We start from the raw sequence: 19,913 nt of genomic DNA, 5'->3' as shown, positions 1-19,913 counted from the left end.
GCAGATATGTGCTAGAGCAGTGATGTTTTGGACCTGTCGCTGGGAAACACGGACTTTCAAATCCCTACAAAGGTTTTCTATGGGGTTGATATCTGGAGACTGGCTAGGCCACTCCAGGACCTTCATATGCTTTTTCCGAAGCCACTACTTTGTTGCCCTGGCAGTGTGCTTGGGTGTCAATATCATGCTGAAAGACCCAGCCATGTTTCATCTTCAATACCCTTGTTGATGGAAGGAGGTTTGCACTAAAAATCTCACAAAACATGGGTCCATTCATTCTTGCATGTACACGTATCAGTTGTCCTGGTCCCTTTGCAGAGAAACAGCCCCAAAGCATGATGTTGCCACCCCCATGCTTCACAGTAGGTATGGTGTTCTTAGGATGCAACTCAGCATTCTGTCTCCTCCAATGACGACGAGTTGTGTTTCTACCAAACAGTTCTACTTTGGTTTCATCAGACCAAATGACATTCTCCCAATACTCGTCTGGATAATCCAAATGCTCTCTAGCAAACTTCAGACAGGCCCAGACATGTACTGGCTTTAAGCAGGGGAACACGTCTGTCACTGCAGGATCGGAGTCCCTGGCGGCGTAGTGTGTTACTGATAATAGCCTTTGTTATGGTGGTCCCAGCTCTATGCAGGTGCCACCGTGTGGTTCTGGGATTTTTGCTCACAGTTCTTGTGATCATTTTGACTCCACGGGGAGAGATCTTGCTTGGAGCCCCAGATCGAAGCAGATTATCAGTGGTCTTGTATGTCTACCATTTTCTTATTATTGCTCCCACAGTTGATTTCATCACACCACGCTGCTTGCCAATTGCGTATGTTACTTAACCTTTTGTGTTCTGTGTTTCAGGCTCCACTCACATATTGACTCCCACCATCTTCCTGGACGGCCTGAAGACTCTGGATCAGCAGCTTCCTAAGAACGAGTAAAGGCGTCTTCCGCCTTCTTCAGATCTTTGTCCTCCTCAGTAACACTCCATAAATCACACCTCGGCGATACCGCCCCACCCTAGGACACTGACCATGTGTCTTCCTCAAGGATGTTCTCCACTCTGCCTCTCACCATGAAGGAACTGGTTACTCGTAATCCCTCTCCTTCATGTCAGTGGGATCTGCTCACTGCTTTGTTACATCGGGTATCGCCTGAGCATGAGGGCTCTGGGCTCTGGTAGAATTAATGATCCTTAGGTTCCACGATATATATTTTTACTCAAAGATTCCTGAAGGATATTTATATTTTGATATCTAATGTTGTGCCTGTCTGCCTACCCTCACCGACGATCCTCCCTCTGCCGCCACCGCAGGACCGTGGGTGCATGGCGCCCGTCCTCCACAGACATTTCATGACCCCCTGCTTCAGGTCTGGGAAAACCCTGTAATATTTAGTATGTGTAAGTATAGTTCGGTTCTGTTCCTTCTAGTCTATTGCATCCTATTCGTATCATTAATGATTTCTATTCCAATGTACTTTTACAGAAAACTGATTATTCAGAGCAGCGCCCCCTGCTGGTCGCTGTGGGGAAAAAAAAAATCTATTTATATTTCAATCCACTTTATACAGGTCATTGATGTTACATACGGAAAGTGCCTTATGAAATACACAGTTATTGGTAATAAGATGGTGCTTTATCAATACATCTGCAGCGATTTGTCTGCTTTCTTTAAATAAAGCTTTGATATATATTGAATTATGCGGGAAGGAGTTTGATACGCTGCAACGGGTAGGAGAGTGCGGACGTTTTGCAGGAAGGACTGGTGGGAAACTGGACGCAGAGGAGCAGACCAGTGAATGAGCACAACAGTCAGGGAGCATCACAGCCGATAGCGACTGCCTTTTTATTATTCCAATTATATGTGCCTTTTAGTATGCAATATATAAATATGTATGATGTATGTGTGTATCAGTATTTTCCTCATTTAAGTGCCATCTTACACGGTTTTTCAATCATTCCTCTTCGGGAAGATTCCGCAAACCTTAGACAAAGGGAATAGTGGAGTAGTTGGCCATAGAAGTCGCTCACTTCTGATTAAACTCCTCCGCCCCGTTGTGTTCTCTAATCTTTACCTGCTCTTTATAACAGGGGGGTAGTCTCCATACACAGCGGCTGCATCTCCAATAGCATATATACAAAGGGTGGATATAGATATTATAATATATATACTTTTTATTTTTTTCTCTGCCCTGGACAACCCCTTTAGCATTTGATGGCACCCCTGATATGTTGGGATATAAACACATCTCCATGAGTTGGTAGCCAGCCCACCATGAATCCGATAATAAGGGCACATAATTATTTATGTCATCAGCATTTATGGCCTATATATATATATATATATATATATATATATATATATATATATATATATATATATATATATATATATATATATATATATATATATATATATATATATATATATATATATATATATATATATATATATATATATATATATATAAAATATATATATATATATATATATATATGTGTGTCTATGCAGCCGGAGACTGATGGCATAAGTAATTATGTGCCCCTATTATCAGATTGGTGGCGCGGAGGCTACCAACTCATGGAGATGTGTTTATCTCCCAACATATCAGGGGCGCCATCAAATGCTAAAGGGGTTGTTCAGGGCAAAAAAAAGAATAAAGTAGTAATCATTCTCATTGATACCTGGTCAAAGCTGAACTCTCCTCCTTGGACTTGACCTAAGACAGCGAAAATGTCTGCTCAGCATTTTGTTGGCCACAGTAGTAATCTGCTTTGTCGAGCAAAAGATCCTATTCTTGTAAATAAGGCTCAGCTACAAACGCGAGACAAGACTAGTGCAATATTGTGCCATTTAGACTATTTTCAAGACGTGGCACACAATGCTGTAGCGGCACTCGTGGCCTTCAATCCTAACTTTCCAGTTATTGCACAGTGAGGGTCAGAGGATAGAGTGGTGACACCTGTGGCCACCAGTCCAATCCCATGAATGACTTTGCCAGGGAGAGTTTGATGGTGTAAGCTCTTGATATGTGCCCCCTGCTCCACCTCCAGGGTCTCTTTGTTCTGGGCACCATTGCACTTTTCCTTGTAAGACTACTCCCCAGGTTTGTCAAGTTTCCGTTATGGTTTAATCTTGAAGTCTGGGGATGTGAGGTCCACATTATACCCATTCAATACTTTCCGCACCCATCACCCTTGATGTGTTGTGAAGGACTCCCCTGTAGAGTGATTTTAATGAATGTTAATAAAACTTCTCTGTGATTATTGTGATAATTTAATAAAGAGACATGAACCAAAAAGAAAGTTTGTATTACATCATGAAAGAGTAATGAGGTCCTCGCAGGCCACCCGAAGGACACACACGTGATAAAAGACCAGAAGACGTGCATCAGCTGTGCAAGATACTAATCACAAATGGGGCATGTTGATTACAAGGTAGATATGGCAATGATAAATATGTGTACAGTTGTGGTCAAACGTTTACATACCCCGTCAGATTTTTTGGCTTTCTTGGCTTTTTTCCAGAGAATATGAATGACACAATCTTTTTTTTCCATTCATGGTTACTGGTTGGGTGAAGCCATTTATTATTAAACTACTGTGTTTTCTCTTTTTAAATCATAATGACAACCAAAACCATCCAAATGACCCTGATCAAACGTTCACATACCCTGGTGATTTTGGCCTGCTAACATGCACAGAAGTTGACACAAATGGGTTTCAATGGCTAATCCTCACCTGTGACCTGTTTGCTTGTAATCAATGTGTGCATAAAAACTGAGTGAGTTTCTGGGATCCAGACAGACTCTTGCTTTTGTCATCCAGCCACTGACATTTCTGGATTGCGAGTAATGGGAAAGCAAAAGAATTGTCAACGGATCTTCGGGAAAAGATAGTTGAACTGTATAAAACAGGAAAGGAATACAAAAAGATATCCAAGGAATTGATAATGCCAGTCAGCAGTGTTCAAACTGTGATTAACAAATGAAAAATCAGGGGCTCTGTAAAAACTAAACCACAATCAGGTAGACCAAGAAAAATTTCAGCCACAAATGCCAGGAAAATTGTTTGGGATGCAAAGAAAAACCCACAAATAACATAAGCAGAAATACAGGATTCACTGAAAACTAGCGGTGTGGCTGTTTTAAGATGTACAATAAGGAGGCACCTGAAGAAAAATGGGCTACATGTTCAAGTCGTCAGAAGAAAGCCATTACTGCACAAATGCCACAAAGTATCTCTCCTACAATACGCCAAACAGCACAGAGAGAAGTCTTCAAACTTCTGGAACAAGGGAATTTTGAGTGATGAGACCAAAATCGAACATTTTGGCCACAACCATAAACGTTACATTTGGAGAGGTGTCAACAAGGCCTATGATGAAAGGAACACCATTCCTACTGTAAAGCATGGAGGTGGATCGTTAAGGATGTGGGGTGTGTGAACTACAAAGGCATTGGAAACTTGGTCAACGTGGAAGGAATGATTAATGTAGCACATTATCAGCAAATACTGTAGGCAAATTTGCATTCATCAGCCCAGAAGCTGCAAATGGGATGCACCTGGACATTCCAACATGACAACAATCCAAAACACAAGGCTACGTCTTACTGTTATTGGCTATAACAGAACAAAGTGAAGGTTCTGGAGTGGCCATCTCAGTCTCCTGACCTCAATATCATCCAGCCACTCTGGGGAGAACTCAGGCATGCAGTTCATGCAAGAAAGCCCAGGAACTGGAGGCTTTTTGCCGAGAAGAATGGACAGCTTTAGCACCTGAGAAAATAAAGACCCTCAACCACAACTACCACATAAGACTTCAAGCCGTCATTGATGTTAGAGGGGGCAATACATGGTATTAAGAACTGGGGTATGAGAACTTTTGATCAAGGTCATTTGGATGCTTTTAGTTGTCATTATGATTTAAAAAGAGAAAACACAGTAGTTTGACAATAAATGGCTTCACCCAACCACTAACCATGAGTGGAAAAAAAAAATATTCATATTCTCTGAAAAAAGACCAAGAAAGCAAAAAATCTGCCGGGGTATGTAAACGTTTGAGCACAAGTGTACATATACAGTATTGGTCTAATGTCTGGAAACTTCACAAAATGAAATTATTTGTTCTTATTAATATGTGCACATTGTAGATTCAGATTGAAGGCTACAAAACCTTATGGACAGATATTTAACAAAAAGGTGAGGATAGCAAAAAAAAAAAAAAGTTTGAAGTTGACTTGGCCAACCTTTGGGTGCAGTTTTCCTAATTTTGAGTGTTCCAATGGACAGGCATGGGTTAGGGTGGAAGTGTCTAGATTTTGCATTTTACATAAGTATAAAAGAATAGTAGTTAGCTCTCTAGTGGCAGCCTGGGGGTCTCAATAATTAGATAAAGGCTTTGTGGAATAGTAAAATTTGCGCACCAGAAGAGTTCTACTATGGTGGTATGTGAAATATATTCCTGTGGAAGGTCCATATTCTGAAATGGTTATGGGGAATGTGCATGTGGGCGCAAAGCAGAAAAGCATGAGGACTTTAAAGAGACTCTGTCAGCACAGAATGACTGTTCAAACCAAGCACAGGTGGTCAGTGAATCATGGTGTGGCCAAACATTTAAGTGCACCTTGACGCCCATTTGTATCTCCACCCTTCTCTGGCTCTATGAAGTCAGAGCTGTCAAAGAAAAACAAAAAGTGAAGATGGAGTGAAAACAAGGAGGTGGGAAGGTGCACTTAGATGTATGGTCCCACCATGATTCACCGATCCCATGTACTTGCTTTGGAGAGTTATTAGTTGTTGACCGAGTCCCTTTTAAGGAGTGAATAAAACCTGTGAGATTTAATGCTGAAGAGAGGGCTCATTATAGATCATAGGAAGGGCATTTCCTTCTAGCTATTCCTAATAGTATGGTAACACCGTTTCAGTGGGAAGAAGTAGGATAGATGAAAGGGAGGATCAGACTACATAGGGGTCGTTTGTTGTCTGTTACTATGGATACGCATGTCTGCCTGAGGGCTGGAGGGAAAAAAAAAAGATATTTTTTAAGAAAGAAAAAAAATAGACTCCAACAAATGGGTGCTGTTTTTATTGGGAAACAGACTCTAAACCCCCTACATGAAAAAAGCAGGTTTTGACCTTCCACTATAAGTATTACTGATGTGAAATGGGAGCAGAGGGCTCAGTTAGCAGTCTGCAGGTAACAATTTGGCAGCAATTATCATTTTCCCATTGATGGTCATTTCCGGCATCTAATAATAGCAAACTTTTATGGTTCTCATAAGGTGAGTGACCTTGTGATGAAATCTCTCCCACCCAGTAGAGACGTAACCTCCGTTTGGCCCTATACCAAGTAATCCTTCCCATGGATTAACACTCACAAACCTGACAACCATCTGCACGAGTTATGATTGCCAAATATCTGTTTCTATGATAATTCTATGTTCTGGGCACTAGACGTATTTTCTATACTCTTCCAGTATTGATACATATACATTATCATACGACTGACGACAGGGGGCACGGTAATTACCAATGAAAAGTACGAACTAAGGTCTATTCATTAGTATAGAAAGCCAATCACTGTGATCTGTAGGATATATATAAATGTACACGTTGCAAAGTAATGTGCTTACCTAACGTCATCATATAAATTCAATCCTCTTAAAATATTACCATATTCTGCATATTAAGAAAATCTGCCAAATAGTTCACATCTACTAATTACTGGAGAGACGCCAAATCCTTCCAGTTGACTCTAGGACTTCTGGAGCAGATGCTGGCCTCAATACCCTGAGTAGTCTTCACTGTAGTCTTGTATGGGGGAGACACCACACTGGAGGACTAATGGAGCGTGCTTGATTACTATGAATAATATATGGGCCCTATATGGTTGAGGGTTCCTCAACTTCCAATTACGTCCATCAACTTCCAACTTGCAGTCTACAAGATAGAGTTCTCAGGCATTTGGAGGATAAAGTATGTCCATATATCTAACAGACAAGTCAATTCATTTTTATAAAAAGTTTGCTCCAGACACCAAGTCATTCTAGAGTGGGTGCGTAGCTCTAAACGACTACTTGGTGGACGCCATCCTGTTTAAAGCTAGTTTCTAAGGCTATGAATACGATGTCCTAGTGTTAGGTTGATCACATCTTGTGTAGGGTCTAGCTCAATGTTCTCCAACTCCAGTCCTCAGGAGCCACCAACAGGGCAGGATTTCCTCAGTATTGCACAGGTTGTGGAATTATCACCTGTGCAATACTTGGAAACTGTGAAAACATGACTTGTTGGTGGCTCCTGAGGTCGGTCTCGAGTTGGGGAACAGTAGTCTAGTTGATGTATGCTTGGTCCTGATGATGGCCAATGTGACGAAGTAACGAGTGTCAAAGTGGGAGTTACTCCATTAAATATAAATCAGTGGTTATTAGTGTGGAGACACGGGGGTCAGTAGGTGCTCTCGTCTGTTGGCCCGGCCGCCTTTAGAAAGACCGCATAGACCAGGGCTCATATCAATTCAAAGCACAAACTCCTTACCTGTGGGCAGAACGCTACTCACACAACACAGGGTGTGGGAACCACAATAATTAGACTTTCTTGGATCTCCAACAGTCAAAGGCATATTATGCAAAACCAAGCAAGTCAAAGGATGTAACAGGCAACAGTCTCACCATTCCGCTGGCTCACCAGGAAGTAGAATATTCGTGTCTTCGGAGATTCCAAGGCCACATACCCCAAACCAGCAGCACCCTTCTTTTGGCAGACATCCATCAAAAATAGAATAGTGACAAGCGTAGGAAGCTTCACCAGCACAGTTTGTAACCGAATCATCCCAACCTGGGTTTCTTCCAGCCGAATTCTAGAATCCTTGGTGATGCTCCTGCACAATATAATCCAGTTTGATTCCCTAGCTGGCGCTGAAGTGCCTAGGCTGGGTAATGGACTTCAATCGGGATTGAAACCCCTAGATTGAAAGCATGTAACCAAAGAACAACCTGGTGACTCAAACAGTCCCTTTTTATATCTCCTGGAGCACACATTCCAGGGTATGTGGTCTCATCGGATTGCTGGAGTAAAGCCAGCTTTACACCTTACAATTAGGTGTGCGATCTCGTATGCGATGTGACACGCCCAGGTCGCATATGTGATTTAATGAGATCGCACGTAGGTCGTTCGTTTGCTGTCACACGTGCGTTAGTAGTCTATGTTAAATTGATCAATTTTGTGTGCGATCCTTTAGATCATGTGTTCTGTGACGTATGCATTGGGCACCCTTTTTTTTTATTTATTGACTTGCCAAGCGTGTGTAATGTGTAGGGAGGCGTTTTTACTATGTCATCTGCCATTCAGCTCTGCTACATGGCCGCTGACAGCAGACACAGACAGCCATGTAGCAGAGCTGAATGGCAGATGACAGCAGACACAGAAAGAGCCGCACGATCAGAATGAACTCTGGTTAACTTCACCCGACTTCATTGTCATGCTGCGGCTCTGTCTGTGTCGCGTCCTGATTAGCGGTCACCAGTGAAGGACTCACCGGTGACCGCTAAACTCCTGAGTAACTGAATTGAGCAGCCCTCATATACTCACCGATTACCGGCGCGGCACTGCACGGCATTCACACTGCTCCGGCGGCTTTTACTATTTTGAAAAAGCCGGCCGCTCATTAAACAATCTCGTATTCCCTGCTTTCCCCGCCCACCGGCGCCTATGATTGGTTGCAGTGAGACACGCCCCCACGCTGAGTGACAGGTGTCTCACTGCACCCAATCACAGCAGCCGGTGGGCGGGTCTATACTGTGCAGTGAAATAAATAATTAAATAATTAAAAAAAAACGACGTGCGGTCCCCCCCATTTTAAAACCAGCCAGATAAAGCCATACGGCTGAAGGCTGGTATTCTCAGGATGGGGAGCCCCACGTTAGGGGGAGCCCCCCAGCCTAACAATATCAGCCAGCAGCCGCCCAGAATTGCCGCATACATTAGATGCGACAGTTCTGGGACTATACCCGGCTCTTTCCGATTTGCCCTGGTGTGTTGGCAAATCGGGGTAATAAGGAGTTATTGGCAGCCCATAGCTGTCACTAAATCCTAGATTAATCATGTCAGGCGTCTCCCCGAGATACCTTCCATGATTAATCTGTAAGTGACAGTAAATAAACACACAAAAAAAATCCTTTGTAAGAAATAAAAAAGACAAACATATACCCTGGTTCACCACTTTAAAAAGCCCGGAAAACCCCTCCATGTCTGGCGTAATCCACGGACCTCCAGCGTCGCATCCAGCTCTGCTGCATGAAGGTGACAGGAGCAGCAGAATACACCGCCGCTCCTGTCAGCTCCACGCAGCAACTGAGGTGAGTAGCGCGATCAGCTGAGCTGTCACTGAGGATATCCGCGGCCACCGCTGGATCCAGTGACAGCGGGTAACCTCAGTGACAGCTCAGCTGATCGCGCGGCTGTCTTCATTAGCTGCGTGGAGCTGACAGGAGTGGCGGTGTATTCTGCAGCTCCGGTCAACTCCATGCAGCAGAGCTGGAAGCGACGCTGGACCATCCTGGATTACTCCGGACATGGAGGGGTTTTTCGGGCTTATTAAAGTGGTGAACCAATGTGAATGCCGTGCAGCGCCGCGCCGGAGATTGGGGATCGGTGAGTATGAGAGAAGGGGGTAAGAGGGATAGACTGACATGGACAGAGTGAGAGGGACAGAGATAGTGACCGACTGACAGAGATTAGTGAATGACAGACATTGTGAGGCGCTTCAGAACGCAGCTTTTCAGCTGCGCTCTGAAGCGGACCTTTTTTAAGCTGCGGTGCAGCACACCTGCGCACATAGCCTCAGACATTAAAATCGTATGAGGGATGTCACACGTTTCAATTGACTTGGTTCGTACAACAAAACGTCCAATGTATGAGGAATAAACGACGTGTATGCGATCACCGTATTTGCGTTCAATCTTGATCGCACGTAGGTGTCACACGCAAATACGTCACAAACTATGCCGGATGTGCGTCACTTACAACTTGACCCCGACGATGGATTGTGAGATATATTGAAGCGTGTAAAGCGGGCTTAAGGCTGCGCTCTTACTGGGTGGCATTCCAATCTGCATAGGTAATTCTCATCTGAGTTAGGTAGACAGAGAGGCTGGGGGAAGGAACATTAACTTAAAATCCTCATTCACAGAATGGCTGGCTCCAATAGTCCTGGGGAACACAATGACTCAACAAACACGAGTTAACACACCACAGAGATCCAGGATTGGCAAATTAAGAATATTAACCCCTGATAGACATTTTACAGGGCTATGTCTTCACAATTAGTTTTAGAAAACTCATTGTTGGCTGAAGGAATGAGGATGTACATGACAGACTGTATAGTAACTAATCACATAGAGGCACCTGACTTAATGGACAGACTCTTAAGTTGTAACATACTTGAAGGTTACAAATGTTCTTACAAGAGGCAAAAGGTTTAAACAAACTAAGATAACTGATATATGCTGCAGCAGTGGCCTTGCACTTGTGACACATTATATAACGCTAGGTAAGGGGAAGGCAAACCCTGTGTCTAGGAAAAGGGAAGATGGTGACCCCTGACTGAACCTACTGCTGGTCCCAGGGGTCCCTCACCACCCTAGATAAGTTCTGCACCTATGCGCTGAGCCATATACCTGACCCTAGGTATCCTTAGTGCTGGGCCCTAAATAGGGAATGGATGGTATGAGCTCTTCGCCAACCCCACTAAACATCTATAGAAGACACACAGGGAAAAAAGCATGAACTACTTATCATTAGATGACACAGGTAGAAGTTCAGCAGAGCTTTCCATAATGATACCACAGAGGGGTACAAACTACCTGCTTACAACCTTGGCTTGAAGGAACTGAAAATATCACCAGCACCAGTCAAAAGGAAGGAAGGGGTAGTTAAACACCAAGTGAATACTGACTATTAACAGCTGGGTGGAAGGCGAGCTCCTGCTGGGTCCAAAAGGGAGAGAGATGAATACTGCAGGAAAGCTACCTATACCAATGAACAATGGAAAGTTGGGGAGCACATTGCGCAACCAGACACTGTGACCTTCGATGGCCAGAAACCACAACTGTCACAAGTGACATACCCATGACACTTTACACCATGCTGGCAATCTCCTCAGCACTTTCTCTTTTACTCTGACACAATTTTATTGTTATTCTCCGTATATTACAGCACTTTCTGGGTGCTTCTGTTGACACCAATGCACGACTGTACCATGTATCAGTGCCGAAACCAAAAACCTGCAGCTCCAAAAATACTGTAGCAAATGTGAACAGGTGCTAACTGCTTACACTACCCAAACAAAGGGATACAACAGCACTCGGTAAGCGCCATGATATATGTGAACTTAGAATATATACTTAGAAAAATGAAGGTTCTGTTCGCAGACACGGGCCATTTCTTTTGAGCCCATCAATCCTGGCAAGGTAACCTTTCTTTGATGGTATCCTATTCTAGTGTCATGCCTCTCCTGGACTGAATGTCCTAATTTTAAACACTTTATGATTATATGCATTTGCTTATGGTTTTTGTTGGCCTAATATTGGTAAAGGCCCCTGTTTTCTTTGCCAAAGAGAACTGTGTGGTTTATGTTTAGTGTTCAAGGGGGGATTTTGGGTTCTTCACTCTGAAGCATAGGTATATCCTATTGCTTAGATTCAAATATTTAAACTTAGATATCGGGATACTATTCAGCACATTTAATACATACAGTGTGTCCACCCATATCCTGTCCACCGCCATTAACTTGAGAACGGCGGCAGCTACAGGCATAGAAGTGGTGTCTAGGTATAGTGAAGTAGCCATGTGCTATGCAATTAAACCACCTATAGCACCATCTGGTGGAAAACAACGGAGTTAGCATTTTTATCTCGAAAACGGAACGAGATAGAGAAAAACTGTGAATTAAAAAATTGTAGGGCATCATCAATTCAATACGAATCGACACCTTGCATGCAGAAATGCTATGATATGAAACCCATGACCCCCCCAAAACATTGAATGCTGGTCACGCATATGGCGCTCATTTATCTTTGATGTTCAAAGTGGCCACCGTCAGCTGCAATGCACATCTGGACTCTGCACAGCATACTGTGTCTTGCTGCATGTTGTGCAATATGGTAGGTGACACGTTTGCACAAGCATCTGTAATACGTCGTCATAGGTCCTGCAATGTTGGTGGAGGGGTCGCATACACCTGCTGTTTGATGTGACCTCACAGAAAGAAGGCCAATGGGGTCAGGTCAGGTGAGCGTGGAGACCACTCCACGCAGCCACCATGCCCAATGACTTGTAGGATGGTCTCCATGAGGTATCGCTTCACATTCGCAGCCTTGTGAGTTTTACACGTTCTAATCATAGCATTTCTGTACGCAAGGTGTCAATTCGTATTGAATTGATGATGCCCTACAACTTTGTAATTCTCTTTTTTTCTCTATCTCATTCCTTTTTCGAGATAAAAATGCTAACTCCGTTGTTTTCCGCCAGGTGGCGCTATAGGTGGTTTCATTGCGTAGCGCATGGATACTTTACTATACCTAGACACCACATCTATGCCTATAGCTGCCGCCGTTCTCAAGTTAATGGCGGTGGACAGGATATGGGTGGACAAACTGTATATAATTATTTTATGGCTTACAACGTAAATGTAGTGGCTTGGAACGTGAGAGGTCTAGGGGATGTGCTATTTGTTCCTTTCTCCACCAATTTCATCCAATTATTGTATGTTTATCAGAGACACATTTAATAAACTATAAGATTCAGGTACTTGAACGTTCTTGGGTGGCATTCTCCTATCCTTCTGCCTATTCAATGCATTCTATTGGGGTCCGTATATTGGTGTATCGTTCCATCCCTTTTATATGTGTGAAGACATCTATAGATGCAGATGGGAGATTATACATAGAGAGAGAGAGATATGTGCCGTCTGTTCTATTTATAGTGTAACTATAATATTAGTTACTCTATATATCCCTCCCCCGTACTCGGGAGAAATTCTTAAAGATTTTTCTCACATGAGACTTGACCAAGCTTCTTAGCCAAGGGTGTAGCGCTGGCGTCCCTGCGTTCCTCGCTCTCCTATTCCCGCAGGGATGCACGCTACTCACCGCCGCGGCAAGCTCTCACATGTGTTCTGGCATCTCCTTCCTCCTCCACGTGTGCGCTCCCTGCTTTCTCATCCCGGGGCCTGTGCGTGAGGCGCAGTTCCTCGGGAATTTCCCTGTGGCGTGCATGCCTCTGCCCTTTTTTTTCTTAAAGGGCCAGCTCGTCACTCCCAGGAAGTGCCTCTCGGTTTACTGCTGAGAAGCACTGGGTACATAAGGCTCTCTTCCACTTGGGGAGGTGCCTGATCAACGAGTTTAGTTAGATAGTGTTTGACCTAGCCAGCTAGTTGTCAGGTCCCCTTGGCTGCTGTGCGTTTATTCTATTATACTGCGTTCCTCTCTGTCCATCCCATGCTTCTGGTCTCAGCTACCCCATGCCCTGCCTCAGCTACCCCAGAGGCCTTGATACACTAGAGACTGTGCCTGTACAAACCAGCCGAGCCTACAGCCTCAGCTTGTTTCCGCTATCCACTCATGCCTTAGGAGTCAGCTGCCACAGTCCCGGTCACTACCCTGGCAGTAGCACCTAGCGTCCACCCTGCAATGGGTGTGTAGTCAAGCCCCTCCCACAAAAAAGTATGCCTGTGGTCCAGTGGGTCCACCTTTGCTCACCGCAGTACCATCTCCGGCGATGAGTGTTAGGGGTACTTTACATGCTGCGACATCGCTGCCGATATATCGTCGGGGTCACATCGTTAGTGACGCACATCCGGCGCCGGTAGCGACATCGCAGTGTGTAAAACCTATGAGTGACGATCAACGAGCGCAAAAATGTGCAAAATCGTTGCTCGTTGACACGTCGTTCGTTTCCATAATATCGGTGCTGCAGCGACAGGTACGATGTTGTTTGTCGTTCCTGTGGCAGCACACATCGCTGTGTGTGACTCCGCTGGAACGACAAAAATCTCCTTACCTGCATCCACCGGAAAAGGAGGAAGGAAGAAGGTGGGTGGCATGTTCCGGCCGCTCATCTCCTCCCCTCCTTTTCGATTGGGCGGCGGTTCAGTGATGCTGCTGTGACATCGCTGTGATGCTGAACGAACCGCCCCCTTATAAAGGAGGCGGTTCGACGGTCACAGCAACGTCGCAGAGCAGGTATGTGCGTGTGACGCTGCCGTAGCGATAATTTTCGCTACGGCAGTGATCACCACATATCGGCCGTGCGACGTGGGCAGGGGCAATCACGCTCGACATTGCTAGCCGATGCTAGCGATGTCGCAGCGTGTAAAGCCCGCCTTACAGTTTGATCAGGCCATGAACTCTGCTGACTCCGGTCATCCGCCTCTAGCAGAAATATATTAAGAGATGTTGCAGATGCGGGAACAACAAAGTCAGATTTTGGCCCATCTACGTTCTGTGAATGTCCACCTGAACGCCCCAGCTCCTCTTGTATCCGTACCTCATCTGGCAGTCCCAGTTCGCTTTGATGGTGACCCCAAGCAATGTCGGGTTTCATCAACCTGTTCACCCTGCACTTTGAGCTGCTGGCCCACCAGTTTTCTTCAGACCAGTCCAATGTGGTGTTCCTGATATCGCACCTTGGTGGAGAAGCTCTCGCGTGGGTCAATCCACTATGGGAAAAAAAAAACTAATTCTCGCTGATATTCTGGAATTCCTGCAGGCGTTCCGAGTCTTTGATGAGCCAGGCCGTGTCGTGTCTGCTCCATCTTCTCTTCTACAGCTACGCCAAGGAGTCCAGTCTGTGGGTCAATATGCGGTTCAATTCTGTACTATTCTGAACTTGGATGGAATAATCAGGCTCTGGTGTCCAGCTATTGGGAAGATTTATCCGGGGCGATCAAGGACAAACTGGCCAGTCGTGACATTCCCTTTTCTGTGAACATAGAGCTGATGTGATTTGGCAAACAGCTCCATTTTTCTCTTGTTCAAAGGACATTTGCCTAGAAATGCTGTGGCTTCACATTGTGAATTTTGACAAATTCCAGTTCTACTTTTTTATAATTTGTTTCAAAAGTAATGTCCGCTTTGGCTAAGACCAAGACAAAGATGTGATCTTACACTGATTAACCTTAACCTTGGACATCATCTCAAATCTCTACGGAAGTTGTTCTGGGCTTGTTGGTTATGATTTGCATTATATGTGTCTTCAATTTGTCATCAATTTTCCACTTGTAGCCACGTCTAGGTAGGTTGACTACAGTCCCATAAACCTTAATTTTCTGAATAATATGTGCAACTGTAAAAACATGAAGATGTTTGGAGATGGTCTTATATCCTTTACGTTTAACATGTTTGTCTATAAATTTCTTTCCAATCTCCTGAGATAACTCTCTCCTTAGTTTTCTTTGGTCCATGTTGAGTTACATACACCATGATGCCAAACAGCACAGTGACTACTTTTCATCCTGTAAACCGGCAAACTGACTGACTACATGTTTTACACACCTTTGATGCTAATTACAGGACACATCTTAGTTTAACAATTCCCTATGGCCAAGTTATTTTCAATCTTTTCTAGGTGTACCATCATTTTTGTCCAGGCCAATCTTATTAGATATTTTTTTTCTATTCAAAAGCAATATCTGAATCTAATTAGGTGATATTCAGTTAATTTAAATTGTAATTACTTTGATCCGTTTCAAGTTATTTCAGTGATAATTGTGACTTATTTTACTTTAACAGAAGGGTACCAACAATATGGAGTGGTCGTTTGACTAGATCACCCATTGGGAATGTTTTTGTCTTCAAACTTCCCTCAAAGATCTGCATCCATCACCTTCTCTGAAACTCTACTCTGCTTCCAACTCATCTTGTCGATTCCCTATCAGAACTTTGCAGACTTAATTTCCCAGAGGGACAAAACTCTACCTCCTCACCAACCATTTTGCTATGCCACACCTCTTCTTCCAGGAACTGACCCACCCAGAAGGAGAGCTTGTTCTCCATCTTTCCGTAAGGGTGAAGTAATATTCGCTTAAATAGTATTTAGAGAGGGGGTTCACTTGGAAGTCTACGTCTCTGGCCTGTGAAGGCTTTTCCTTTATAAAGAAGAAATACGAGTCTCTTATACCATGCATTGACTATATGGGTTTAAATTAAATCATTCTGAAGGAGTGCTACATTTCTGAATTTTTCGAATGTCTCAAGGGTGCTTCAGTTTTCACCAAATTAGAACTGCGTGGAACTTATAACCTAATTCACATTACAGAGGGTAACGGATGGAAGATCATAACTCGTCCATGATGGTCACTATGTATTTTTTCTCATGCTTTTGGAAAATGCAACTGGCATAGTGTTCCAGCATTTCGTTAATGAAATATTTCATAATGTCCTGTACCATAGCGGATTAGTCCATCTAGATGACATGCTAATTTTCTCCAAAGACTTGGCTTTACGTCAACTTCATTTCCAATTTGACTTTGACAAAATTATCTTTACACCAAATTAGAAAACTGTCTCTGTGTCCATCATGATTCCTTTTCCTGGAATACAAAAATCTCATCTGGTGGTCCGCGTATACCCTGACAAAGTTTCTGCTATTCTGAACAGATCACAAACCAGTTGGCCTTAAAGTCCTTCAAACGTTACTTGGCTTGCAATTATTACCTGCAGTTTGTTAAAAATTATTCTCAAACTGTAGCTTCTCTTACAGCCATCACTTGGAAGGGTGGTAATTCTTGGGACTAGCTGATTCTGCTATTCAAATACTTTACTAAATTCTTCTGAATTTGGAAATTTTCCCTACAGTTTCTTCTCTGGGAAGTTCTCTTCATAAGAGCAGAACTAGTTCATTGGAGATCGAGAACTTTTAGCCATAAAAATTAGCTTTAGAAGAAAGGAAACAGCTAATTTCCCAGTGACCATCTTCACAGGCCATACAAATCTGGAGGTTAGCTGCTAGGTTGGGTAATTGAACCAGAATGTATTTTGGTCTTCTATAAATTCTCGACCAAAAGGACATTAATCTCTAAAGCACTTTGATGGAAGGTCTTAACATGACCCCTTCTTTCCTAGGAGTTAAAAGAACTACAAATCTCCTTTTCCGTTTTTATTTGTGCCCTAGATGCAAACAAGATGTCAAAGAGTTTGTGACATCTTGTCCTCCGTATGCACAGTACAAATGTCATTGTGGCGCCCCAGGACCTGGTCGCCACAACAGCATTGCCCCTCCAAGGGTGATGCTGAGCCTGGAGGTAATTGGGAGGTCTATTGGCCAGTAGGTACCAACACCCAACACCATCCTCTCTGAGGCCAGCAGGGGGAGCTCTGAACCTGGAGTTCTAGGGAGCATTCCTCAAGTCTGACTGAGGGATGAGTTAGTGGTCAGTCTGTAGAGAGAAAGCAGAGAAAGCAGACGCAGAGTAGTGCTGTCCTGCGGACTGGGGCCTGGAGCTGGAGTAGCTTGGCCCAGTGAAGCAGGAGGAGCAGAGAGGCACAGAAGAGACTCGGACATCGGAGTCTGTGGTTGCCAGGGTGTAAAATCCTTCCCTGGTGGCCGAATCCGGAGGGCAGGAGAGCTGCAAGCTCCCTGGCCCAGAAGCAATCTGAAGGTACAGCTGCATCCCAAGGGCCCGGTGTGGACTCCAGCAGAGAAGCACCAGAGAGGGCCTGCGCAGCCTACCACACAGAAAAAGGGACGAACAACAGGTCCCAGCAGCAAGAGGGCCATTGCCAATCCAGAGAGCAGGGTCCTATAACAGTAAGGAAAGGACAGGAGTAGGCCTCATACTCATCTGGCCAAAAAGATACCTCAGTTACTTCCAGGCCGGCCGGAGCCCTCTACCACCTGTAACGGTCTCCCAGGACTAACCGTTTGCCAAGTAAAAGAGGAGAAGGTAAAGAGACTACTGTTTGTGCCTGTTCCTTTCACTGCCTGTCGGCCCTGCACCGTATTATTCACACAACATCACACCATAGACTCTCACGAGCACCAACTGTTGCCCCGGGGTACCGCTCCAGCTGTGGGGAGCAGGACCATCCAAGCTGCCATACCACCAGCCCCGGAGGCCCCATACAGCAGCGGCGGCTTAAGAGCCGCAAACCACAGGTGGCGTCACGACAACCATAAACTTTATTCACCAGCCATATTAAATTGACACCCACCAGGGCCACGGAGTCGGGCCTCGCCACCACTGACGACCCCCGGATTAGTCTGGCCCGGCACCGGTTGTCCCATAGCCCTGGGGTGGGCGAGTCATCATCAAGTGCCTCCGGGTGCTTTCCAGTCTCGACCTATCTCCAAAGAACTGAAGGCTGCAATTTCCATGAGGTGCGAGGGTTTACTATCTTCTTGGTTATAGGAGCCATTTTTCCAAAATGTCTTGTTTTGTTCTGCTACTTGAACTTCCATCTGCCCCACAGCTGTCTTAAGTGTTCTTTAAATAAATTTTCTAGTACCACGGTCTTCCAACTCATATACACTGATGAGCAAAAGGGTAACAATGTTTTGAACTTTTGACTTTCAGGCTCCATATCTCACCATCCACAACAGCTTTGAGTCTGAGACGACTTTCATTTTATAGACAATCATCTTGGCTATCTCATACGAGGGGCTGCTGATAAACCTTTGGCTTTACCCAGAAAGAAACATGATAGAATGATGAAACTTTACATTTATTCCACATACTCTCCACTGATGTCAACACACTTCTTACATCGGTATTCCAAGTTCTGTAAGTCTAGCAAAAAGAAGGATTTCGGTTGTGGCACAAACCAGGCATCCGTAGCAGCCATAGCATCAGAAATGGTGTGAAATTTGGTACCCTTGAAGTGTTTCTTCAGGTTTGGAAACAGATGATAGTCAGAGAGAGCTTGATCTGGTGAATAAGGTGGGTGGTCCACAGCTGGAAGCCCAGCTCTGCCAGTTTTGCCGTGGTCGATTGTGCAGTGTGAGCGGAGGCGTTGTCTTTCAGGAATAAGAGTCCTTTGGACAGCTTGCCGCACCTTGGCCTTCAGGGCTGCCTTCAATTGGTTCAAAGGTTCAATGTAATACCTTGCATTGATGGTGGAACCCTTTTGAAAGTAGTCCCCTAGCAGCATGCCCTCCTTATCCCAGAAGACAGACGCCATCACCTTAGTGGCTGATTATTGCACCCTGAACTTCTTTGGACGAGGAGAGCCACTGTACCACTCTTTTGACTGCTCCTTGTTTTCAGGGTCATACAAATAAATCCAGGTCTCATCCATAGTGACCAGTCGATACAGGAAGTTCTTATCAGTCCGGAAATGCTGAAAAATGGACCAGGAAGTTTTCACTCGCATGCTTCTCTGATCTGTTGTCAAACATTTGGGGACCCACTTTGCAGATCGCTTCCTCATGTCCAAATGTTCATGGATAATGACACAAACACGTTCACGGGAAATCCCCATGATGTCTGGTATTACTTTAGCTGAAATTCGTCGATTCTACAGTATGAGGTTGTGCACGGCATCAACGATCTCTAGAACAAGAACCACTCTCGGTCATCCAGGACGTTCCTCATCATTGGTGCTGAAGTGGCCCGTTTTAAATGTGGCAATCCAGTTCTTAACTGTGGAATATGAAGGGCATTGATCCCCCAATGTCTGCGACATATCACCATGAATATCCTTCGCCGACTTTCCTTGCAGAAGCAAGAATTTTGTCACTCCTCTGCTCTCAGTTGCTGTGAATATCAGATTAGACTCCGCCGTTTTGTTTTCCCGCGTGCGCAGAACACTGTTGCCATAAGCAACAAACACAAAATTTTGAAAACATATATTAGACACATAAGGCTGTCATGTGATGTAACATCTGTTACTATAGAAACAAAAAATATCATAAAGCCAA

At 44.3% G+C, this 19,913-nt stretch overlaps 1 protein-coding gene across 2 annotated transcripts in view; it reads left to right on the top strand.

Annotated features, from left to right (window-relative positions):
- The window catches only part of STXBP2 (syntaxin binding protein 2), a 134,028-nt gene extending 131,726 nt beyond the window's left edge, over positions 1-2,302 (top strand). Inside the window, exon 19 of one of the 2 annotated variants that reach the window (XM_075346368.1) lies at positions 860-2,302. In XM_075346368.1, the coding sequence (XP_075202483.1) occupies positions 860-939 (80 nt within the window). In that variant the 3' untranslated portion in view covers positions 940-2,302. The remainder of the gene's footprint in view (positions 1-859) is intronic. The other variant, XM_075346367.1, reaches the window with a different exon arrangement.
- The last annotated feature ends 17,611 nt before the right edge of the window (positions 2,303-19,913 follow it).

This window comes from Anomaloglossus baeobatrachus, chromosome 4 (genome assembly GCF_048569485.1).
Source record: "Anomaloglossus baeobatrachus isolate aAnoBae1 chromosome 4, aAnoBae1.hap1, whole genome shotgun sequence".
Classification (NCBI taxonomy): Eukaryota; Metazoa; Chordata; class Amphibia; order Anura; family Aromobatidae; genus Anomaloglossus; species Anomaloglossus baeobatrachus.
The sequence above is the reverse complement of the archived record's forward strand: the minus strand, read 5'-3'. Positions and strand labels throughout refer to the sequence as shown.